The 26,483-nt window shown below is 42.1% G+C and overlaps 1 protein-coding gene across 11 annotated transcripts in view; it reads left to right on the forward strand.

The window, feature by feature from the left end:
• Positions 1-26,483, forward strand: part of TTN (titin) — a 269,823-nt gene that overhangs the window by 219,721 nt on the left and 23,619 nt on the right. For all 11 annotated transcript variants that reach the window (XM_035007649.1, XM_035007637.1, XM_035007643.1 and 8 more), the window contains 13 exons: positions 41-17,146; positions 17,739-18,035; positions 18,138-18,725; positions 18,818-19,120; positions 19,239-19,535; positions 20,899-21,186; positions 21,296-21,595; positions 21,857-22,159; positions 22,258-22,563; positions 22,680-24,446; positions 24,775-25,068; positions 25,768-26,055; positions 26,174-26,473. In XM_035007649.1, the coding sequence (XP_034863540.1) occupies positions 41-17,146; positions 17,739-18,035; positions 18,138-18,725; positions 18,818-19,120; positions 19,239-19,535; positions 20,899-21,186; positions 21,296-21,595; positions 21,857-22,159; positions 22,258-22,563; positions 22,680-24,446; positions 24,775-25,068; positions 25,768-26,055; positions 26,174-26,473 (22,437 nt within the window). The remainder of the gene's footprint in view (positions 1-40; positions 17,147-17,738; positions 18,036-18,137; positions 18,726-18,817; positions 19,121-19,238; positions 19,536-20,898; positions 21,187-21,295; positions 21,596-21,856; positions 22,160-22,257; positions 22,564-22,679; positions 24,447-24,774; positions 25,069-25,767; positions 26,056-26,173; positions 26,474-26,483) is intronic.

Genomic DNA, 26,483 nt, shown 5'->3' on the forward strand with positions numbered 1-26,483 from the left:
ACTCCTAACATACACTTTTGTGTCTTTGCTTCTGTTTCAGATCCCCCAGGACCACCTTCAAATGCACGTGTCACTGATACTACCAAAAAATCTGCTTCTTTAGCATGGGGCAAGCCTCATTATGATGGAGGACTTGAAATCACTGGCTATGTCGTAGATCATCAAAAAGTAGGAGATGAGGCCTGGATAAAAGATACAACAGGAACTGGTCTCCGAATCACTCAATTTGTTGTCCCTGATCTTCAGACTAAAGAAAAATACAATTTTAGAATCAGAGCCATCAACGATGCAGGTATTGGGGAGCCAGCAATGATTCCAGATGTTGAAATTGTAGAACGGGAAATGGCTCCTGATTTTGAACTAGATGCTGAGCTTCGAAGAACACTTGTTGTTAGAGCAGGACTCAGTATTAGAATATTCGTGCCAATTAAAGGTCGTCCTGCTCCTGAAGTGACATGGACCAAAGATGACATCAACCTTAAAAACCGAGCTAACATTGAAAACACGGAATCATTTACTCTTCTGATTATACCAGAATGTAACAGATATGACACTGGTAAATTTGTCATGACCATTGAAAACCCTGCTGGGAAGAAAAGTGGCTTTGTTAACGTCCGAGTCTTGGATACCCCAGGACCTGTCCTTAACCTGAGGCCTACGGACATCACAAAGGACAGTGTCACCCTGCACTGGGACCTCCCGCTGATAGATGGGGGCTCCCGTATAACAAACTACATTGTGGAGAAACGAGAAGCAACACGGAAATCTTACTCCACAGTCACCACAAAGTGCCATAAATGCACATATAAAGTTACTGGCTTGTCAGAAGGATGCGAATACTTCTTTAGAGTGATGGCGGAAAACGAATATGGAATTGGTGAGCCAGCAGAAACAACAGAACCCGTGAGAGCCTCCGAAGCACCGTCACCACCAGACAGTCTGAACATTATGGACATAACTAAGAGCACAGTCAGCCTGGCATGGCCTAAACCAAAGCACGATGGCGGCAGTAAGATCACTGGCTACGTGATTGAAGCCCAAAGAAAAGGCTCTGACCAGTGGACCCACATCACCACTGTGAAGGGGTTAGAATGTGTCGTGAAGAATCTAACCGAAGGGGAAGAATACACCTTCCAAGTGATGGCCGTGAACAGTGCAGGAAGAAGTGCCCCTAGAGAAAGCAGACCTGTCATTGTCAAGGAGCAGACAACACTTCCCGAATTGGATCTTCGTGGCATCTATCAGAAATTAGTCATTGCCAGAGCTGGTGAGAACATCAAAGTGGAAATTCCAGTGCTTGGTCGGCCAAAGCCCACAGTTACGTGGAAAAAAGGAGACCAGATTCTTAAACAAACACAGAGAGTTAACTTTGAAAATACAGCCACTTCAACCATCTTAAATATCAATGAGTGTGTAAGAAGTGATAGCGGGCCCTATCCATTAACAGCAAGGAACATTGTGGGAGAGGTTGGTGATGTCATCACTATTCAAGTCCACGATATCCCAGGGCCACCTACTGGACCAATCAAATTCGATGAAGTTTCATCTGATCTTGTAACCCTCTCTTGGGACCCACCAGAAAACGATGGAGGTGTACCAATAAGCAACTATGTAGTAGAAATGCGCCAGACTGACAGTACTACATGGGTTGAGTTAGCAACCACTGTCATACGCACTACCTATAAAGCCACTCACCTTACTACTGGACTGGAGTATCAATTCCGGGTAAAAGCTCAAAATAGATATGGAGTTGGACCAGGCATCACATCTGCATCTATAGTTGCCAACTATCCATTTAAGGTTCCTGGGCCTCCTGGGACCCCTCAGGTGACTGCAGTTACCAAGGATTCAATGACAATTAGCTGGCATGAGCCTCTTTCTGATGGTGGAAGCCCCATTTTAGGATACCACGTTGAAAGGAAAGAACGAAATGGTATTCTCTGGCAAACTGTGAGCAAAGCATTGGTACCAGGCAACATTTTCAAATCAAGTGGACTTACAGATGGTATTGCTTATGAATTCCGAGTGATCGCAGAAAACATGGCAGGCAAAAGCAAGCCGAGCAAGCCATCTGAACCTATGCTTGCTTTAGATCCCATTGACCCACCTGGGAAACCAGTTCCTCTAAATATTACTAGACACACAGTGACACTTAAATGGGCTAAGCCTGAATACACTGGAGGCTTTAAAATTACCAGTTATATAGTTGAAAAGAGAGATCTTCCCAATGGACGGTGGCTGAAAGCCAACTTCAGCAACATCCTGGAGAATGAATTTACGGTCAGCGGCCTAACAGAAGATGCTGCCTACGAATTCTGTGTGATTGCCAAAAATGCTGCTGGTGCTATTAGTCCACCATCTGAGCCATCAGATGCTATCACATGCAGGGATGACATTGAAGCACCAAGGATAATGGTGGATGTTAAATTTAAAGACACAGTAATATTAAAAGCAGGTGAAGCATTCAAACTAGAAGCTGATGTTTCGGGTCGCCCACCACCAACAATGGAATGGACCAAAGATGGAAAGGATCTTGAAGGCACAGCAAAGTTAGAAATAAGAATCGCAGATTTCTCTACTTACCTGATAAATAAGGATTCATCAAGAAGGGACAGTGGTGCCTATATTCTTACAGCAACGAATCCTGGTGGGTTTGCTAAACACATTTTCAATGTCAAAGTCCTTGATAGACCAGGCCCACCTGAAGGACCTTTAGCTGTATCTGAAGTGACATCAGAAAAATGTGTATTGTCATGGTTGCCTCCACTGGATGACGGAGGTGCCAAAATTGATCACTATATAGTTCAGAAACGTGAAACCAGCAGATTGGCATGGACAAATGTAGCCTCAGAAGTCCAAGTGACAAAACTAAAGGTCACTAAACTTTTGAAAGGCAATGAATACATATTCCGCATCATGGCTGTAAATAAATATGGAGTTGGAGAGCCACTGGAATCAGAGCCTGTGCTTGCAGTAAATCCTTATGGACCCCCTGATCCACCCAAAAACCCTGAAGTTACAGCTATTACTAAAGATTCAATGGTTGTCTGCTGGGGACATCCTGACTCTGATGGTGGAAGTGAAATCATCAATTATATCGTAGAACGGCGTGATAAAGCTGGACAACGCTGGGTGAAATGCAACAAGAAAACTCTTACTGATTTAAGATATAAAGTGTCTGGACTGACAGAAGGACATGAATATGAGTTCAGGATTATGGCTGAAAATGCTGCTGGAATTAGTGCACCAAGTTCTACCAGTCCATTTTATAAAGCTTGTGATGCTGTGTTTAAGCCCGGCCCACCAGGTAACCCACGTGTTCTAGATACGAGCAGATCATCCATTTCAATTGCTTGGAATAAACCTATCTATGATGGCGGCTCAGAAATCACTGGGTATATTGTTGAGATTGCCCTGCCAGAGGAAGATGAATGGCAGATTGTCACTCCACCAGCTGGGCTCAAGGCAACTTCTTACACCATCACCAACCTCACAGAGAATCAGGAATATAAAATCCGCATCTATGCCATGAATTCTGAGGGAATGGGAGAACCTGCACTTGTTCCTGGAACTCCAAAGGCTGAAGACAGGATGCTGCCCCCAGAAATTGAACTGGATGCTGACCTGCGCAAAGTTGTTACTATAAGAGCTTGTTGTACCCTGAGACTTTTTGTTCCAATCAAAGGAAGGCCTGCACCTGAGGTGAAGTGGACCCGGGAACATGGAGAATCCTTAGATAAAGCTAGCATTGAATCCACAAGCTCTTACACCCTGCTCATTGTTGGAAATGTAAACAGATTCGACAGTGGCAAATACATACTAACTGTAGAAAACAGCTCAGGCAGCAAGTCTGCGTTTGTCAATGTTAGAGTACTAGATACGCCAGGCCCTCCACAGGATCTCAAGGTAAAGGAGGTCACTAAATCATCTGTCACATTGACATGGGAGCCTCCTCTCTTTGATGGAGGTTCAAAAATAAATAACTATATTGTTGAAAAGAGGGAATCAACAAGAAAAGCATATTCAACTGTTGCAACAAATTGCCACAAGACGTCCTGGAAAGTAGACCAGCTTCAAGAAGGGTGTAGTTACTATTTCAGGGTTCTTGCTGAAAATGAATACGGCATTGGGCTGCCTGCTGAAACAGCAGAGTCTGTGAAAGCATCAGAACGACCCCTTCCTCCAGGAAAAATAACTTTGGTGGATGTCACCAGAAATAGCGTGTCACTCTCTTGGGAAAAACCAGAGCATGATGGAGGCAGCCGAATTCTAGGCTACATTGTTGAGATGCAGAGCAAAGGCAGTGACAAATGGACCACATGTGCCACAGTCAAAGTCACTGAAGCCACTATAACTGGATTAATTCAGGGTGAAGAATACTCTTTCCGTGTTTCTGCTCAGAATGAAAAGGGCATCAGTGATCCTAGACAACTGAGTGTGCCAGTAATTGCCAAAGATCTTGTCATTCCACCAGCCTTCAAACTCCTGTTCAATACATTCACTGTACTGGCAGGTGAAGACCTAAAAGTTGATGTTCCATTCATTGGACGCCCTACACCTGCTGTAACCTGGCATAAAGATGATGTACCACTGAAGCAGACAACTAGAGTAAATGCGGAGAGCACAGAAAATAATTCACTACTGACGATAAAGGAAGCCTGCCGAGAAGATGTGGGACATTACACAGTTAAACTGACCAACTCGGCTGGTGAAGCTACCGAAACCCTTAACATTATTGTTCTTGACAAACCAGGGCCTCCAACTGGACCAGTTAAAATGGAGGAAGTGACAGCTGATAGTATTACTCTTTCCTGGGGCCCACCTAAGTATGATGGTGGGAGTTCTATCAATAATTACATTGTAGAAAAACGGGACACTTCCACAACCACCTGGCACATTGTGTCAGCGACTGTTGCAAGGACAACAATAAAGGCTTGCAGATTAAAGACCGGATGTGAATATCAGTTTAGGATTGCAGCTGAAAACAGATATGGAAAGAGCACCTACCTCAATTCAGAGCCTATTATAGCCCAGTATCCATTCAAAGTTCCTGGTCCTCCTGGCACACCATTTGTGACGCTCTCCTCCAAGGACAGCATGGAAGTACAGTGGAATGAGCCAGTTAGTGATGGAGGTAGCAAAGTCATTGGCTATCATCTAGAACGCAAGGAGAGAAATAGTATCCTTTGGGTGAAGTTGAATAAAACACCCATTCCTCAAACCAAGTTTAAAACGACTGGCCTTGATGAAGGCATTGAATATGAATTTAGAGTCTCTGCAGAGAACATCGTGGGCATTGGCAAGCCAAGTAAGGTGTCAGAATGCTACATGGCTCGTGACCCATGTGATCCACCAGGGCGGCCAGAGGCAATTATTGTCACACGAAATTCTGTGACCCTCCAGTGGAAGAAACCCACTTATGATGGTGGAAGCAAGATCATTGGCTATATTGTAGAGAAGAAAGAATTGCCTGAGGGCCGCTGGATGAAAGCCAGTTTTACAAATGTCATTGACACTCAGTTTGAAGTAACTGGCCTAGTTGAAGATCATAGATATGAGTTCCGGGTTATAGCTCGAAATGCTGCAGGAATGTTTAGCGAGCCTTCAGAAAGCACAGGAGCAATAACAGCAAGAGATGAGGTAGATCCACCACGAATAAGTATGGATCCAAAATACAAAGACACAATTGTGGTTCATGCTGGTGAGTCATTCAAGATTGATGCAGATGTTCATGGCAAACCAATACCGACCATTCAGTGGGTAAAAGGTGATAAGGAGCTTTCAAATACAGCTCGATTAGAAATAAGGAGCACTGACTTTGCCACCAGTCTCAGCATAAAGGATGCAGTACGCACTGACAGTGGAAATTACATATTGAAGGCCACAAATGTTGCAGGGGAGAGATCAGTTACTGTAAATGTCAAAGTTCTTGATAGACCAGGACCACCAGAGGGACCTGTTCTGGTATCAGGAGTGACAGCAGAAAAATGCACACTAGCTTGGAAACCCCCACTACAGGATGGTGGAAGTGACATCATAAATTATATTGTGGAGAGGAGAGAAACCAGCCGCTTAGTTTGGACGCTGGTTGATGCCAATGTGCAAACTCTCAGCTACAAGGTTACTAAGCTTCTCGAAGGCAATGAGTATATTTTCCGTATAATGGCTGTAAACAAATATGGTGTTGGTGAACCGCTTGAATCTGAGCCAGTGATTGCCAAGAATCCATTTGTAGTGCCAGATGCACCAAAGGCTCCAGAAATCACAACAGTGACCAAGGACTCAATGATCGTTGTATGGGAAAGACCAGCATCTGATGGTGGCAGTGAAATTCTTGGATACGTTCTTGAAAAACGGGATAAGGAGGGCATTAGATGGACAAGATGCCACAAACGCCTGATTGGGGAATTGCGCTTGAGAGTAACTGGACTCCTAGAAAATCACAATTACGAATTCAGAGTCTCAGCCGAAAATGCTGCTGGACTTAGTGAACCAAGCCCGCCTTCTGCTTACCAAAAGGCTTGTGATCCTATTTATAAACCAGGACCTCCAAACAATCCCAAAGTCATAGATATTACCAGGTCTTCTGTCTTCCTTTCTTGGAGCAAACCAATATATGATGGTGGCTGTGAAATCCAAGGCTACATTGTTGAAAAATGTGACGTGAGTGTTGGTGAATGGACAATGTGCACACCACCAACTGGAATCAATAAAACAAATATAGAAATAGAAAAGCTGTTGGAAAAGCATGAATACAATTTCCGTATCTGTGCTGTGAATAAAGCTGGAGTTGGAGAACATGCTGATGTCCCTGGACCTGTTATAGTTGAAGAAAAATTAGAAGCACCAGACATTGAACTTGACCTAGAACTAAGGAAAATTATAAATATAAGGGCAGGTGGCTCCTTAAGACTATTTGTTCCTATTAAAGGTCGTCCTACACCAGAAGTTAAATGGGGAAAGACGGATGGTGAAATCCGAGATGCAGCTATAATTGATGTCACCAGCAGTTTCACCTCTCTTATTCTTGACAATGTCAACCGATATGATAGTGGAAAATATACTCTCACATTAGAAAACAGCAGTGGAACGAAGTCTGCCTTTGTTACCGTGAGAGTCCTGGACACACCAAGTCCTCCTGTTAACCTGAAAGTCACTGAAATCACTAAAGACTCAGTATCAATTACATGGGAACCTCCTCTGTTGGATGGGGGATCCAAAATAAAAAATTACATTGTTGAGAAACGTGAAGCCACAAGAAAATCATATGCTGCAGTGGTAACAAACTGCCATAAGAATTCTTGGAAAATTGATCAACTCCAAGAAGGCTGCAGTTATTACTTTAGAGTCACAGCTGAGAACGAGTACGGTATTGGCCTTCCAGCCCACACTGCTGATCCTATTAAGGTTGCAGAAGTCCCACAACCTCCAGGAAAAATAACTGTGGATGATGTCACCAGAAACAGTGTCTCCTTGAGTTGGACAAAGCCTGAACATGATGGTGGCAGTAAAATCATTCAGTATATTGTGGAAATGCAAGCTAAACACAGCGAGAAATGGTCAGAGTGTGCTCGAGTCAAGTCCCTTGAAGCAGTAATTACTAACCTAACTCAGGGAGAAGAATATCTCTTTAGAGTTGTTGCTGTAAATGAAAAGGGAAGAAGTGATCCTAGGTCCCTTGCAGTTCCAATAGTTGCCAAAGATCTGGTCATTGAGCCAAATGTAAGACCTGCATTCAACAATTACAGCATACAGGTCGGCCAAGATTTGAAAATAGAAGTGCCAATTTCTGGACGTCCTAAGCCAACCATTACCTGGACTAAAGATGGTCTTCCACTGAAGCAGACCACAAGAGTCAATGTTACTGATTCACTTGACCTCACTGTACTCAGCATTAAAGACACTCATAAGGATGATGGTGGACATTATGGAATCACAGTGGCTAATGTTGTAGGTCAGAAAACAGCATCCATTGAAATTATAACTCTAGATAAACCTGATCCTCCAAAAGGACCTGTTAAATTTGATGAAGTCAGTGCGGAAAGTATTACATTATCTTGGAATCCCCCATTATACACAGGGGGCTGCCAGATCACCAACTACATTGTTCAGAAAAGAGATACAACCACCACAGTATGGGATACTGTTTCTGCTACTGTTGCCAGAACCACACTCAAAGTGACCAAACTGAAAACTGGTACAGAATACCAATTCAGAATATTTGCTGAAAACAGATATGGACAAAGTTTTGCCTTGGAGTCTGATCCAATTGTAGCTCAATATCCCTACAAAGAACCAGGCCCTCCAGGCACACCATTTGTCACAGCCATTTCCAAAGACTCCATGGTCGTTCAGTGGCATGAACCAGTCAATAACGGCGGAAGCCCAGTCATAGGTTACCACCTTGAGAGAAAGGAAAGAAATAGTATTTTGTGGACAAAAGTCAACAAAACCATTATTCATGACACTCAGTTTAAAGCAGTCAATCTTGAAGAGGGCATTGGATATGAATTCAGAGTTTATGCTGAAAATATTGTTGGTGTAGGTAAAGCAAGCAAGAATTCCGAATGCTTCGTAGCCAGAGATCCCTGTGACCCACCAGGAACCCCAGAAGCAATAATGGTTAAAAGAAACGAAATCACTTTACAGTGGACCAAACCTGCTTATGATGGTGGAAGTATGATTACAGGTTACATTGTAGAGAAACGTGATTTGCCTGAGGGTCGCTGGATGAAAGCCAGCTTCACAAATGTCATTGAAACTCAATTTACCGTGTCTGGTCTTACTGAAGATCAAAGATACGAGTTCAGAGTCATTGCAAAGAATGCGGCTGGTACAATAAGTAAACCCTCTGACAGTACTGGACCAATAACTGCCAGGGATGAGGTTGAACTTCCAAGAATTTCAATGGATCCAAAATTCAGAGACACAATTGTGGTAAATGCTGGAGAAACATTCAGGCTTGAGGCTGATGTCCATGGAAAGCCTCTACCGACCATTGAGTGGTTACGAGGAGATAAGGAAATTGAAGAATCTGCCAGATGTGAAATAAAGAACACAGATTTCAAGGCTTTACTTATTGTAAAGGATGCCATTAGAATTGACGGTGGACAGTATATTTTAAGAGCTTCCAATGTTGCAGGTTCTAAGTCATTCCCAGTAAATGTAAAAGTGTTGGATAGACCAGGACCTCCAGAAGGGCCAGTCCAGGTTACCGGAGTCACTTCTGAAAAATGCACTTTAACATGGTCTCCACCACTTCAAGATGGTGGCAGTGATATTTCCCACTATGTTGTTGAAAAGAGAGAAACGAGTCGACTTGCCTGGACTGTTGTTGCTTCAGAAGTTGTGACCAATTCTCTGAAAGTTACCAAACTCTTAGAAGGGAATGAATATATTTTCCGCATAATGGCTGTCAACAAATACGGTGTTGGAGAGCCTTTGGAATCTGCACCAGTACTGATGAAAAATCCGTTTGTGCTTCCTGGACCACCAAAAAGCTTGGAAGTCACCAACATTGCCAAGGACTCCATGACTGTCTGTTGGAACCGTCCAGATAGTGACGGTGGAAGTGAGATTATCGGTTATATTGTAGAGAAAAGAGACAGAAGTGGCATTAGGTGGATAAAATGTAATAAACGCCGCATTACAGATTTACGTCTAAGAGTAACAGGATTAACAGAAGATCATGAGTATGAATTCAGAGTCTCTGCAGAAAATGCTGCTGGAGTTGGAGAACCAAGTCCAGCTACAGTTTATTATAAGGCTTGTGATCCTGTGTTCAAACCTGGCCCACCCACCAATGCACACATTGTAGACACCACTAAAAATTCAATTACACTTGCCTGGGGTAAGCCCATCTATGATGGTGGCAGTGAGATCCTAGGATATGTAGTAGAAATCTGTAAAGCAGATGAAGAAGAATGGCAAATAGTTACTCCACAGACTGGTCTGAGAGCCACTCGATTTGAAATTTCAAAACTCACTGAGCACCAAGAGTACAAAATACGAGTCTCTGCCCTCAATAAAGTTGGCTTAGGTGAGGCTACATCAGTTCCTGGTACTGTGAAACCAGAAGATAAACTTGAAGCACCTGAACTTGACCTTGACTCTGAATTAAGGAAAGGAATAGTTGTAAGAGCTGGTGGATCCGCCAGAATTCACATTCCATTCAAAGGTCGCCCAACACCTGACATCACCTGGTCTCGAGAGGAAGGGGAATTCACAGATAAGGTCCAAATTGAAAAGGGAGTAAACTACACCCAACTATCAATAGATAACTGTGATAGAAATGATGCCGGAAAATACATTCTCAAGCTGGAAAACAGCAGTGGATCTAAATCTGCTTTTGTAACTGTGAAAGTTCTTGACACCCCAGGACCGCCACAGAATTTGGCAGTCAAAGAAGTGAAAAAAGATTCTGTCCTGCTGGTATGGGAACCACCCATCATTGATGGGGGTTCAAAGGTGAAGAACTATGTTATTGACAAACGTGAGTCAACCAGAAAAGCATATGCTAACGTGAGTAGTAAATGCAGCAAAACAAGCTTTAAAGTTGAGAATCTTACAGAAGGAGCCATTTATTACTTTAGAGTTATGGCTGAAAATGAATTTGGAGTTGGTGTTCCAGTGGAAACCGCTGATGCTGTGAAAGCCGCTGAACCTCCTTCCCCACCAGGAAAAGTGACACTCACTGACGTGTCCCAGACCAGCGCATCACTGATGTGGGAGAAACCTGAACATGATGGTGGCAGCAGAGTCTTGGGTTATGTTGTTGAAATGCAGCCCAAAGGAACAGAAAAATGGAGTGTTGTGGCCGAATCCAAAGTCTGTAATGCAGTGGTTACTGGTTTGAGTTCTGGACAAGAATATCAGTTCTGTGTCAAGGCTTACAACGAGAAAGGAAAAAGCGATCCAAGAGTGCTTGGTGTTCCTGTCATAGCCAAGGACTTGACCATACAGCCTAGTTTTAAGTTACCATTTAACACATATACTGTCCAAGCTGGAGAAGATCTTAAAATTGAAATTCCAGTTATCGGCCGACCAAGACCTAACATTTCATGGGTCAAAGATGGTGAGCCTCTTAAACAAACCACAAGAGTTAATGTTGAGGAAACAGCCACTTCAACAATTTTGCACGTTAAAGACAGTAATAAAGATGACTTTGGAAAATACACTATAACAGCAACAAATAGTGCAGGTACAGCCACAGAAAATCTCAGCATCATTGTTTTGGAAAAGCCCGGACCTCCAGTTGGACCAGTTCGGTTTGACGAAGTTAGTGCAGACTTTGTGGTCATCTCATGGGAACCTCCAGCCTATACTGGAGGTTGCCAGATAAGCAACTACATTGTAGAGAAGCGAGATACAACTACCACCACTTGGCATATGGTATCAGCAACAGTTGCGAGAACAACAATTAAAGTAACCAAACTGAAAACAGGCACTGAGTACCAGTTTAGAATTTTTGCAGAAAACAGGTATGGAAAGAGCGCCCCTCTGGATTCTAAACCAGTTATTGTACAATATCCATTTAAAGAACCTGGGCCACCTGGAACTCCTTTTGTGACATCCATTTCAAAAGACCAGATGATTGTGCAGTGGCATGAGCCAGTTCATGATGGAGGAAGCAAAGTTATTGGCTACCATCTTGAACAGAAAGAAAAGAACAGCATCTTATGGGTCAAATTAAATAAGACTCCCATTCAAGACACCAAATTCAAAACAACCGGGCTTGATGAGGGCCTTGAGTATGAGTTCAAAGTTTCTGCTGAAAACATTGTTGGCATTGGCAAACCTAGCAAAGTGTCAGAATGCTTTGTTGCTCGTGATCCATGCGACCCACCTGGTCGCCCCGAAGCCATTGTTATCACAAGAAACAACGTTACACTGAAATGGAAGAAACCTGCCTATGATGGTGGTAGCCAAATAACAGGTTATATTGTAGAAAAGAAAGATCTACCTGATGGCCGCTGGATGAAAGCCAGCTTTACCAATGTATTAGAAACTGAATTTACAGTGAGTGGACTTGTAGAAGACCAAAGATATGAATTTAGGGTAATTGCAAGAAATGCAGCTGGCAACCTCAGCGAACCATCTGAAAGCACTGGTGCCATTACTGCCAGAGATGAAATTGATGCACCAAATGCCTCACTGGATCCAAAATATAAAGATATAATCCTTGTTCGTGCAGGAGAGACTTTTGTCCTTGAAGCTGATATCCACGGCAAGCCTATACCTGATATTGTTTGGTCAAAAGATGGAAAAGAGCTTGAAGAAACAACTGCTAGGATGGAAATTAAGTCTACTATTCAGAAAACTACTCTTGTTGTCAAAGACTGTATACGTACTGATGGAGGACAGTATATTCTGAAACTCAGCAATGTCGGTGGTACAAAGTCCATACCAATCACCGTAAAGGTACTTGACAGGCCAGGGCCCCCTGAAGGACCTCTGAAGGTTTCTGGAGTTACCGCTGAGAAATGTTACCTGGCATGGAACCCACCTTTACAGGACGGTGGCGCTAATATCTCACATTACATCATTGAAAAGAGAGAAACAAGCAGACTCTCCTGGACCCAGGTTTCAACTGAGGTACAGGCGCTTAACTACAAAGTCACTAAACTTCTTCCTGGTAACGAGTACATTTTCCGCATCATGGCTGTGAATAAATATGGAATTGGAGAGCCCTTGGAATCTGAGCCTGTTATAGCCTGTAATCCATATAAGCCACCAGGTCCTCCTTCACCACCTGAAGCCTCAACAATCACCAAAGATTCTATGGTAGTAACATGGGCACGCCCGGTGGATGATGGAGGTGCCGAAATTGAGGGCTACATTCTTGAAAAACGAGATAAGGAAGGCATTAGATGGACCAAGTGCAACAAGAAGACTCTAACAGATCTCCGATTCAGAGTAACTGGCCTTACCGAAGGTCATTCCTATGAGTTCAGAGTCGCTGCCGAAAATGCAGCTGGTGTGGGTGAACCTAGCGAGCCATCTGTCTTCTATCGTGCATGTGATGCCTTGTATCCACCAGGTCCACCAAGTAATCCAAAAGTGACAGATACTTCCAGGTCTTCTATCTCCCTGGCGTGGAATAAGCCAATTTATGATGGTGGTGCACCTGTTAAGGGCTATGTGGTAGAGGTCAAGGAAGCCACTGCTGATGAATGGACAACCTGCACTCCACCAACAGGATTACAAGGAAAGCAGTTCACAGTGACCAAGCTTAAAGAAAATACTGAGTATAACTTCCGTATTTGTGCCATCAACTCTGAAGGTGTAGGTGAACCTGCAACTATACCTGGCTCAGTTGTTGCTAAAGAGAGGCTAGAGCCACCAGAAATAGAACTTGATGCTGATCTCAGAAAGGTGGTTGTTCTACGGGCAAGTGCTACTTTACGCTTATTTGTCACAATCAAAGGGCGACCGGAACCCGAAGTTAAATGGGAAAAGGCCGAAGGCACTCTCGCGGAGAGGGCCCAGATCGAGGTGACCAGCTCCTACACAATGTTGGTAATTGATAATGTTACCAGATTTGATAGCGGTCGGTATAATCTGACCCTAGAAAATAACAGTGGCTCCAAAACGGCTTTTGTTAATGTCAGAGTTCTTGACTCACCAAGCGCCCCTGTGAATTTGAACGTAAGAGAAGTAAAGAAAGACGTGGTGACATTATCTTGGGAGCCCCCTCTTATTGATGGTGGAGCTAAGATTACAAACTACATTGTTGAAAAACGAGAAACTACAAGAAAAGCATATGCTACTGTTACAAACAATTGCACGAAGAATACTTTTAAAATTGAAAATCTGCAAGAAGGATGTTCTTACTACTTCCGAGTCTTGGCTTCCAATGAATACGGGATTGGTTTGCCAGCTGAAACGACTGAACCTGTTAAAGTTTCTGAACCACCCCTCCCACCAGGAAGAGTGACTCTTGTTGATGTGACCCGTAACACAGCTACAATTAAGTGGGAGAAGCCAGAAAGTGATGGTGGCAGCAAAATTACTGGTTATGTAGTTGAAATGCAGATGAAAGGGAGTGAAAAATGGAGCACTTGCACACAAGTTAAGACTCCAGAAGCCACTATATCTGGCCTAAATGCAGGAGAAGAGTATACCTTCAGGGTAGCTGCAGTCAATGAAAAAGGAAGGAGTGATCCGAGACAACTTGGAGTGCCGGTAATTGCAAGAGATATTGAAATAAAGCCCTCCGTCGAGCTTCCTTTCAATACTTTCAACGTAAAGGCTAGAGACCAACTTAAGATTGATGTTCCATTTAAAGGAAGACCTCAAGCTACTATAAGCTGGAAAAAGGATGGTCAGATTCTTAAAGAGACCACGAGGGTCAATGTTTCTTCTTCAAAGACTGTAACATCACTATCTATTAAGGAAGCTTCCAGGGAAGATGTTGGAACTTATGAATTATGTGTTTCGAACAGTGCTGGATCCATAACAGTTCCTATAACTGTAATTGTCCTTGACAAACCAGGGCCTCCAGGACCTGTTCATATTGATGAGGTTAGTTGTGACAATGTAACAATTTCCTGGAGTCCTCCGGAATATGATGGTGGCTGCCACATTAGCAATTACATCGTTGAAAAGAGAGAAACCACTTCTACCACATGGCACGTAGTTTCACAGGCAGTTGCAAGAACATCCATTAAAATAGTTCATCTGACAACAGGAAGTGAGTATCAGTTCCGTGTTTGTGCAGAAAACCGCTATGGCAAGAGCTCCTACAGTGAATCTAAACCTGTTGTTGCAGAGTATCCATTCAGCCCCCCAGGTCCTCCTGGTACTCCTAAAGTTGTGCATGCCACAAAATCTACCATGATTGTAAGCTGGCAAGTGCCAGTTAATGATGGAGGAAGTCAAGTAATTGGCTATCACCTTGAATACAAAGAGAGAAGCGGCATTCTTTGGTCAAAAGCAAATAAAATCCTCATCACTGATACTCAAATGAAAGTCTCCAGCCTTGATGAAGGACTGATGTATGAGTATCGTGTATATGCTGAGAACATTGCTGGAATTGGTAAATGCAGTAAATCTTGTGAACCAGTCCCTGCAAGAGATCCCTGTGACCCTCCTGGACAACCTGAAGTCACCAATATCACAAGAAAATCAGTGTCACTTAAATGGTCCAAACCACATTACGATGGTGGAGCTAAGATCACAGGATATATTATCGAACGTAGAGAACTACCAGATGGCCGGTGGCTGAAGTGCAATTTTACTAACGTACAAGAAACATACTTTGAAGTAACTGAACTTACCGAAGATCAGCGTTATGAATTCCGGGTTTTTGCAAAGAATGCAGCTGACTCAGTTAGTGAACCATCTGAATCCACTGGGCCTATTACAGTTAAAGACGATGTCGAGGCTCCAAGAATTATGATGGATGTCAAGTTTCGAGATGTTATTGTTGTCAAAGCTGGAGAGGTCCTTAAGATAAATGCAGACATTGCAGGGCGACCTCTGCCAGTAATTTCCTGGGCCAAGGATGGGGTAGAAGTTGAAGAAAGAGCAAGAACAGAAATTGTCTCGACAGACTATAATACTTTGTTAACAGTGAAAGACTGTGTCCGACGAGACACTGGGCAGTATGTACTAACACTGAAGAATGTTGCAGGAACTCGGTCCATGGCAGTTAACTGCAAGGTACTTGATAAGCCTGGCCCACCAGCAGGACCACTTGAAATAAATGGTCTCACAGCTGAGAAATGCTCGCTTTCCTGGGGACCGCCCCAAGAAAATGGTGGCGCAGATATTGACTATTACATTGTAGAAAAACGTGAAACAAGCCACCTTGCGTGGACAATGTGTGAAGGAGAATTAAGGACAACATCCTGTAAAGTAACCAAGTTACTCAAAGGCAACGAATACATCTTTAGGGTAACAGGTGTTAATAAATATGGTGTTGGTGAGCCCCTGGAGAGCATGGCAGTAAAAGCACTAGATCCATTTACAGTTCCAAGTCCACCAACATCTTTGGAAATTACATCTGTGACCAAAGAGTCCATGACCCTTTGCTGGTCGAGGCCAGAGAGTGATGGAGGCAGTGATATCTCGGGATATATAACTGAAAGGCGAGAGAAAAACAGCCTACGATGGGTGCGTGTAAACAAAAAACCAGTTTATGACCTGAGAGTGAAATCAACCGGACTTCGGGAAGGATGCGAATATGAGTACAGGGTTTATGCAGAAAATGCTGCTGGCCTGAGCCTTCCAAGTGAAACCTCTCCCTTGATTCGGGCAGAAGATCCAGTGTTCTTGCCATCTCCTCCATCCAAACCCAAAATTGTGGACTCAGGCAAGACAAACATAACTATTAGCTGGGTTAAGCCCTTGTTTGATGGCGGGGCCCCAGTAACTGGATACACTGTAGAATACAAGAAATCTGATGAAACTGAGTGGGAGACTGCCATTCAGAACTTAAGAGGCACAGAATATACCATCGGTGGACTAACAACAGGAGCCGAGTATGTTTTCAGAGTAAGATCTGTCAATAAGGTCGGTGCTAGTGATCCCAGTGATAGCTCCGATCCCCAAGTAGCAAAAGAAAGAGAAGAAGAACCTGTATTTGATCTTGACAGTGAAATGAAGAAGACCTTGATTGTCAAGGCCGGTGCCTCATTTACCATGACCGTACCTTTCCGGGGAAGACCAGTACCTAGTGTCTTGTGGAGTAAGCCAGACAGTGACCTCCGCGCTAGAGCTTACATTGATTCCACAGACTCTCGTACGTCACTTACTATTGAAAATGCCAACAGAAGTGATTCTGGAAAATACACAGTAACAATTCAGAATATTGTGAATGCTGCTTCACTGACCTTAGTTGTCAAAGTTTTAGATTCTCCCGGTCCTCCAACCAATATTACTGTACATGATATAACCAAAGAGACTGCAGTGTTATCCTGGGATGTTCCTGAAAATGATGGTGGAGCACCAGTGAAGAATTACCACATAGAAAAACGTGAGGCCAGTATGAAAGCATGGGTCTCTGTGACCAACAACTGTAACCGCCTCTCCTATAAAATCACCAACTTACAAGAAGGGGCAATTTACTACTTCCGAGTCTCTGGAGAGAATGAGTTTGGTGTTGGTGTACCAGCTGAAACAAAGGAAGGAGTAAAAATAACAGGTATGTTTTAAGAACAAAGAACATCTATATATCCATATTAATTTTCCTAGAATACTATGAATCACTCTAATTAGTCTCACTTAATTTTAAAGACTTTTGGTTCACACCTCAAATAATTCATACTATAGCACAACATGAAATCTCTAATAGAGAAAGTTCTTTGTTGATTAAAAAAATGCGGAAATTTACATAGCTGGAATTAGATCATATATGTTGAATTTAAATATAACTGAATTTGACTGCACATATATATAGTGTGTGTGTGCAGAAATTGTATGATTAAGTTTCTTACTAGATTGTTCATCTTATTCTTCACTTTTATACCCATGATAAATTTGGGATAAATTTTACCATTTAATCTAGTCACTTGACACTTAATTTGAATTTGGATGCTATGACATACTATGACATGTAATGACAAAGCTTGGTGAAGCTTCGCTTAGCTCAGAAGCCAAACTAGTTATATAAAAAGTAGGACTCAAATCAAAAGAAGTATGTGGCCTTCATTTAAAAGTTTTCTTTGACAGTGCAGAAAGAACACACAGGGAAAAAAATGTAATAATCCCTTTCTTCTGATGTTTTACTTTCTTAGAAAAACCAAGCCCACCTGAAAAACTTGGAGTAACAGGTGTATCCAGAGATAGTGTTTCCCTGACCTGGTTGAAGCCAGAACACGATGGTGGAAGCAGAATTGTACACTATGTCATTGAAGCACTAGAAAAGGGACAGAAAAATTGGGTTAGATGTGCGGTGGTAAAGCCAACCCATCACATTGTTTCTGGTCTGAGGGAGAATTCTGAATACTTTTTCCGGGTGTTTGCTGAAAATCAAGCTGGTCTGAGTGACCCAAGAGAGCTTCTGCTTCCTGTTCTTATTAAGGAACAACTAGGTATGTCAAATTTTATGTAGAAGCAAAATTTGAGATGGTTTGTACTGATGTAATTTTTAGAGACTCTTTTTCACCTTCATCTACCATGCTCTTATTTTTCAGAACCACCTGAAATTGATATGAAGAATTTCCCAAGTCATACTGTATATGTGAGAGCTGGTTCAAACCTTAAAGTTGACATTCCAATTTCTGGAAAACCACTCCCCAAAGTGACCTTATCAAGAGATGGTGTCCCCCTAAAGGCAACCATGAGATTTAATACTGAAGTTACTGCTGAGAACCTGACCATCAATCTCAAAGAAAGCATTACCACTGATGCTGGAAGATATGAGATCACTGCTGCCAACTCCAGTGGAACAACCAAAGCTTTCATTAACATCATTGTACTGGATAGGCCTGGTCCCCCAACTGGCCCTGTTGTGATTAGTGATATAACAGAAGAAAGCGTGACTCTCAAATGGGAGCCACCGAAGTATGATGGCGGAAGTCAAGTTACTAATTACATTGTACTCAGGAGAGAGACAAGTACTGCAGTATGGACTGAAGTGTCTACAACAGTTGCAAGAACCACGATTAAAATCATGAAGCTGACCACAGGAGAAGAATACCAATTCCGCATCAAGGCAGAAAACCGCTTCGGCATCAGTGATCACATAGACTCAGCATGTGTGGTTGTCAAACTACCATACAGTAAGTTGCAAACTTTTTAAAGATCCCAGGTTCTCATTTACATAAATGTTTTAAGTGTCTGTATTAACCTAAGGGATTTCCCTCTTTTGTAGCAACACCTGGACCACCATCTACACCATGGGTCACCAACGTTACTCGAGAAAGCATCACCGTGGGCTGGCATGAACCAGTGTCCAATGGAGGCAGTCCAGTTATAGGCTATCACCTGGAAATGAAAGACAGAAACAGTATTTTATGGCAAAAAGTCAACAAATTGGTCATCCGCACAACTCACTTCAAAGTCACAACAATCAGTGCTGGACTTATTTATGAATTCAGGGCATATGCAGAAAATGCTGCTGGTGTTGGAAAACCCAGCCATCCTTCTGAACCAGTCCTAGCCATTGATGCCTGTGGTATGTATTTTTCATGAGGAGGACGATTCAGACTACTTAAAAATGCAAAATCTTATTTCTGCAAAACAAAATAATGTTGACACAAGTTCCACTGACCTGCTTTCTCTTATTACCACAGAGCCTCCAAGAAATGTCCGTATCACTGATATTTCAAAGAACTCTGTCAGCCTTTCATGGCAACAACCAGCTTTCGATGGAGGAAGCAGGATTACAGGCTACATTGTTGAGAGACGAGACCTTCCGGATGGCAGATGGACCAAGGCCAGCTTCACCAATGTTATCGAGACTCAATTCGTCGTCTCTGGCTTAACTCAGAATTCCCAGTATGAATTCCGTGTCTTTGCTAGGAATGCCGTTGGTTCAGTCAGCAATCCATCTGAGGTTGTAGGGCCCATTACATGCATTGATTCTTATGGTAAGCGTTTTTAGAACTTTGAATCCCAACAGCAATTTATCCCAATATTTTTGCATACTTTTTCTGGTCCTAATCTATAGAATATCTTTTACTATGCACCTTAATTAGATATTTAGAAGAAAGTATGTGAACCAGTTGGGAGTCTCAGGAGGATTCCTTAATCTCTCCTGGTCTCTTAACTGTAAAATGTGAGATTTGGACTACAGGATATCTAAAGTCCCTTTCAAATTCAACCTTTTAGAATTCTTTGATTGTATGAGTTGGTGCTTTCCCTTTTCTATTTTAAACTATCAGAATCAATAATTAAAACCATGGTTGAATGCCCAGAGAATATTCCTCTTAAATAAGTAAAAGACCAAACAGAGGCATTAATGATGATAGTATTAGCAGTAGCTAACATTTACTGGGTATTTTTCATGAATTCTCTCCCTTAATTCTAACAACCCTAACATTAGCCCATTTTATAGAACAGAAACTGAGGTTTAGAGTGCTTATGTAACTTCCCTAACATGGAGCAGATCATTAGGGTAGAGTGGGAATTCAAAAAGACTCTAGAACTTTCTCTACGTTGTCATCCCAAAACACACATACTTGGCCATTCTGGAAAATCAGGAACACATTCAACTTAACAATGGTTTCAAAATTAAAATTTCATGAGGATGAGGTACCCGGTGACACTTTCTCTAAAAGTTCCCTGTGTTGAAGGAGTCTCTCTGATATCTGGGCAAAAGTATCCACTCCTGTCCTCATGCTCAGAATCCCAGGGCTGCTCTTTATGAATCAGGCTTTGTGGACACTGTTTTAAGACTGTGAAGCAAGTCAAATTTAGTTCTGTATCTCAAAAGTTCTAAGCAGCCTGGCAGAAAATCTGTCCAGTGAAATACAGAGCCCTGTGAGTAAAGAATTCAGACTTCAAGAGTCAGACATGAACGGCCTACAGTTGGATGTCAGTGAACTGGGAAGGGAAGATAACAAGAACTGGAGGTAGTCAGAGGAAAAGAAAGGAGAACCTAGAATGAGAGAAAATGTATAATGCAGCTTCTTCGGGATGTTCTCACTACCATATCCCATTTTGTCCCTGGAATTAAACACCTGATAGACTTTAAAATACATTTCAAAGGCATTGAAGTCCCTGTGTGATTACTGCAATGTCACTGGAGGACAGAGCTTCCTCACAACCTTTCTTCCCCATCTGGGATAGAAGCGTGGCTTGTAAAATTTAAAGTTTAAAATAGTAAGTAAATAAAATTAGAACTACTATATACATATATATTAATAAAAGCCAGTGACCTTACTTCGAAGTTGCAATTATTTTTTCCATCCTTGTGGTCTTTTAAATATTTCTCATCTGTTTTTCCTACAGGTGGACCCGTAATTGATTTGCCTCTAGAATATACAGAAATTGTCAAATACAGAGCAGGTACATCTGTGAGGCTCAGAGCTGGCATTTCTGGCAAACCTGCGCCTACAATTGAGTGGTATAAAGATGATAAAGAGCTACAAACCAACGCACTGGTGTGTGTCGAAAATACCACCGACCTTGCATCTATACTCATCAAAGATGCAAGTCGCCTGAATAGTGGAATCTATGAACTAAAACTAAGGAACGCCATGGGCTCAGCCTCAGCCACCATCAGACTACAGATCCTTGGTAGGTGCTGATTATAGGCCGTCATATTTTGTTTGCCTAAAACTTAGCAATTTTAAATTAGTAGCCTCTTAAAAAGTACTGACATATTGTTTTATTCTTTCGTTCACAGACAAACCAGGACCTCCAGGTGGTCCCATTGAATTTAAGACGGTCACTGCTGAGAAAATAACCCTTCTCTGGCGCCCTCCAGCAGATGATGGTGGTGCAAAAATCACTCACTACATCGTGGAAAAACGTGAGACAAGCCGCGTAGTATGGTCTATGGTGTCTGAAAATTTGGAAGAGTGCATCATAACCACCACCAAAATTATCAAAGGAAATGAATACATCTTCCGGGTTCGAGCCGTGAACAAATATGGAATTGGTGATCCACTGGAATCTGATCCAGTGGTAGCAAAGAATGCCTTTGGTGAGACATGACTTCATTAGGAAACTGAAATCAAATGCTTGAAATTTTTCAAATGAACTATTCTGCTAGCTTGTATGTTTTCTTAAAATGATTTTCTTAGAATGTTTTCTTTTGTCTCACATCTCCCCTCACTGTCATCTGTCACAAGGGAAAGGATAGTCAGTGAAACTAATATTCTTACATAGGATTTGAAGATTGAAAGGTAGAATTTATCAATGATGTCGATCCTTCAAACTCATTTTCCTTCTCTTTTCTAAATAGTTACTCCTGGGCCTCCAGGCGTACCGGAGGTGACCAAGATTACCAAGAATTCAATGACTGTTGTCTGGAGCAGGCCAGTTGCAGATGGTGGTAGTGAAGTAAGTGGCTATTACCTTGAGAAAAGAGACAAGAAGAGTCTGGGATGGTTTAAAGTCTTAAAGGAGACTATCCGTGACACCAGAGAGAAAGTGACCGGCCTAACGGAAAACAGTGACTACCAATACCGAGTTTGCGCTGTAAATGCTGCTGGTCAGGGTCCATTTTCTGAACCGTCCGACTTCTACAAAGCTGCTGATCCTATCGGTAAGTGCTCATAAATGCAGCATCTTCACCTATGTCTCCTTCATGTCCCTAAATTGTACATGATCGTGTAATTACTGTATTCTGAATGGTCATTCCAGACCCTCCAGGCCCACCAGCTAAGATAAGAATAGCAGATTCAACCAAATCTTCCATCACTCTTGGCTGGAGTAAACCCGTCTATGATGGAGGCAGTGCTGTTACTGGATATGTTGTCGCAATGAGACAAGGAGAGGAAGAGGAATGGACTGTTGTCTCTACCAAAGGAGAGGTCAGAACTACAGAATATGTGGTATCAAACCTCACACCTGGAGTCAACTACTACTTCCAGGTATCTGCTGTAAACTGTGCTGGACAAGGAGAACCTATAGAAACGACTGAACCTGTACAAGCTAAAGATATACTTGGTATGTTCCCACTGGTATGGTTGTGCTTTGTTTTGTTTTTTTTATGAGAGTGCTCCTAGGAAATCATTCATTTTCTTGCTTTAAAATTAAAATATATGTCCATTTTATGTCTGCAGAGGAACCAGAGATCGACCTAGATGTGGCTCTCAGAACCTCTGTTATAGCTAAAGCTGGTGAAGATGTACAAGTGTTGATTCCCTTTAAAGGCCGGCCACCACCTACTGTAACATGGAGAAAAGATGAGAAGAATCTCGGCAGTGATGCCAGATATAACATTCAAAACACCGATTCATCTTCGTTACTCATGATTCCTCAAGTCACTCGCAATGATACAGGAAAATATATTCTCACAATAGAAAACGGTGTTGGTCAACCAAAGTCTTCGACTGTGAGTGTTAAAGTGCTTGATACGCCAGCTGCCTGCCAGAAACTACAGGTGAAACATGTTTCTCGAGGCACAGTCACTTTGTTCTGGGATCCTCCTCTCATTGATGGAGGATCTCCCATAATTAATTATGTCATTGAAAAGAGAGATGGCACCAAGAGAACATGGTCTTCAGTGTCACACAAATGTACTGGTACATCCTTTAAGATAACAGATTTGTCAGAGAAAACTCCATTCTTCTTCAGAGTTCTTGCAGAAAATGAAATTGGAATTGGGGAACCCTGTGAAACTACAGAGCCAGTGAAGCCTGCTGAAGTCCCTGCTCCTATCCGTGATCTGTCAGTGAAAGATTCAACAAAGACTTCTGTTACCCTGAGCTGGACCAAGCCTGACTTTGATGGTGGTAGCATCATCACAGAATACATTGTGGAAAGGAAAGGTAAAGGTGAACAAACATGGTCACATGCTGGCACAAGTAAGACCTGTGAAATTGAAGTTAGCCAACTTAAGGAACAGTCAGTCCTGGAATTCAGAGTGTCTGCCAAAAATGAGAAAGGGCTGAGTGATGCTGTCACTATTGGGCCAATTACAGTGAAAGAACTTGTAATTACACCTGAAGTTGACCTGTCAGATATCCCGGGGGCAAAAGTCGCTGTGAGAATTGGGCATAATGTGCACCTCGAATTACCTTATAAAGGAAAACCCAAACCATCTATCAGTTGGCTGAAAGATGGTTTGCCATTGAAAGAAAGCGAGTATGTTCGTTTCAGTAAAACCGAAAACAAAATTACTTTGAGTATTAAGAATGTCAAGAAAGAGAATGGAGGGAAATACACCCTTATTCTCGATAATGCAGTTTGTAGAAACTCCTATCCCATTACAATCATCACACTTGGCCCACCATCAAAGCCCAAAGGGCCCATTCGATTTGATGAAATCAAGGCTGACAGTGTCATCATGTCATGGGACGTGCCTGAAGATGATGGAGGAGGAGAAATTACCGGTTACAGCATTGAGAAGCGGGAAGCTTCACAAACTAATTGGAAGATGGTGTGTTCAAGTGTTGCCAGGACAACTTTCAAAGTTCCTAATCTAGTCAAAGATGCTGAATACCAGTTTAGGGTTAGGGCAGAAAATAGATACGGAGTCAGCCAGCCACTTGTCTCAAACATTATTGTGGCAAAACACCAGTTCAGGGTTCCTGGCCCCCCAGGAAAGCCAGTTGTATACAACGTGACTTCTGATGGCATGTCACTAACTTGGGATGCTCCAGTTTACGATGGTGGTTCAGAAGTTACTGGATTCCACGTTGAAAAGAAAGAAAGAAATAGCATCCTCTGGCAAAGAATTAATACATCACCAATATCCGGAAGAGAATATAGAGCTACTGGACTAATGGAAGGCCTAGATTACCAGTTCCGTGTATATGCTGAAAATTCTGCTGGCCTAAGCTCGCCCAGTGACCCAAGCAAATTTACTTTAGCTGTTTCTCCAGTAGGTAAGTAACTGAGTATTATTTGAATATATTTAATTCAGCAACTGAATATCTTACTAACAAGTAAATCAAACACAGCTTTTCTTCCACATATCACCTTCTCACCTATCTTCTGTCCACTAGAGAGCTGGTCAAGTAAAGCAAAGGGGATGATTTTAAGTCAGTCTAATAAAGTAATTTAAAGTTCTTTTTAAAGCTTAGCTACAAAAAAAAAAAATTGAAATTAAAATGAGCTCAGGGGATTTATTCATTTTTTCCTTCCACTGTGAATGAGCTGATGACAGAAATGGATTACAGAAATGATACTGTTAATTTCCATATAATTTTTTAGACCCACCTGGCACTCCTGACTACATTGACGTCACCCGGGAAACCATCACACTTAAATGGAACCCACCATTGCGTGATGGAGGCAGTAAGATTGTGGCCTATAGCATTGAGAAACGGCAAGGGAGTGATCGCTGGATCAGATGCAACTTTACTGATGTCAGTGAATGTCAGTACACAGTCACGGGACTTAGTCCTGGGGATCGATATGAGTTCAGAATAATTGCAAGAAACGCCGTTGGTACTGTAAGTCCGCCCTCGCAGTCTTCTGGCATTATCATGACAAGAGACGAAAATGGTAAGCATTTACAACTGATCTCCAAATATGCCTAAAGGCATTCACATTTTTTTAAAGATCCTTTAGGCCCCTGGTCTGTAAAAGGGGAGCAGGAACATCATTTCATACAGATTACTCAGGGTTGTTATGTGGATGAATTAGATTTTCTACCTTTCAGATAAAAAGAAGAAAAGAAGCTAATTGGCATCAATTCTTTTTACCATGGTTATTGCCTCACTCTGTTCCCATATAAATAGCATGCAAATGGGAATGAGGTTTTTAGTTTTGTAATTCCAGTCATTTATAATAAAGAAAAACACTCTCAAGAATAACTATCCAGCTTTACTGAAGTTAGTAAAATACAACATACACCCAATGGTACAGTCATCAGCTTGCTTGAGTGCAGTTGATGACCTCTTACAGGAACTTGTTTGAATATACAACAGCTTTAGGAAGTAAATGATCTATAAATGTTTTCTTCTTACAAATGGCAATGCAAGATTAATAACATGACAGACATAAAAAGGGGATAACCTGATAGCATGCAGATGTTCAGCCCCATAATCTAAATTCTCAATTATCAATCCTGCTTTCACAATAGCCTTTGGTAACACAGGATAAACATTACCCTTCCAAGCTTTAGGACATGGTGCTAATGTAAAACATGCTTATGTTTTTATTTAGCCAAACTAACTCATAGTATTTCTATTTCTTTTATAGTTCCACCAACTGTAGAGTTTGCCCCTGAGTACTTTGATGGTCTCATTATTAAGTCTGGAGAGAGCCTTAGGATTAAAGCTTTGGTGCAGGGACGGCCAGTACCTCGAGTAACTTGGTTTAAAGATGGAATAGAAATTGAAAAGAAGATGAATATGGAAATAACTGATGTCCTAGGATCCACCAGCCTTTTTGTTAGAGATGCTACCCGAGACCATCGTGGTGTATATAGTGTGGAAGCCAAAAGTGCATCTGGCTCCTCAAAAGCAGAAATTACAGTGAAAGTACAAGGTACTTCTGAAATAACTTCTTAATTTTACAATTTACAGGACTTGGGTTAGAGACATGCCTGACTACATTTTTAAGGGGCAAGGAAAAATAAACTAACTCTGGAACCTTTTTCTTATAGATACACCAGGAAAAGTAGTTGGGCCAATAAGATTCACCAGTATTACTGGCGAGAAGATGACCCTGTGGTGGGATGCTCCTCTCAATGACGGCTGTGCTCCCGTCACTCACTACATCATTGAAAAACGGGAAACCAGCAGACTTGCTTGGGCACTAATTGAGGATAATTGTCAAGCCCACAGCTATACTGCCACTAAACTAATAACTGGCAATGAATACCAATTTCGTGTTTCTGCAGTTAACAAGTTTGGTGTTGGGAGGCCACTTGATTCTGACCCAGTGGTTGCTCAAATACAATACAGTAAGTATCT

This window comes from Mirounga leonina, unplaced genomic scaffold (assembly GCF_011800145.1).
Source record: "Mirounga leonina isolate KUSES-001 unplaced genomic scaffold, KU_Mleo_1.0 Mir_151, whole genome shotgun sequence".
NCBI classification, from domain to species: domain Eukaryota; kingdom Metazoa; phylum Chordata; class Mammalia; order Carnivora; family Phocidae; genus Mirounga; species Mirounga leonina.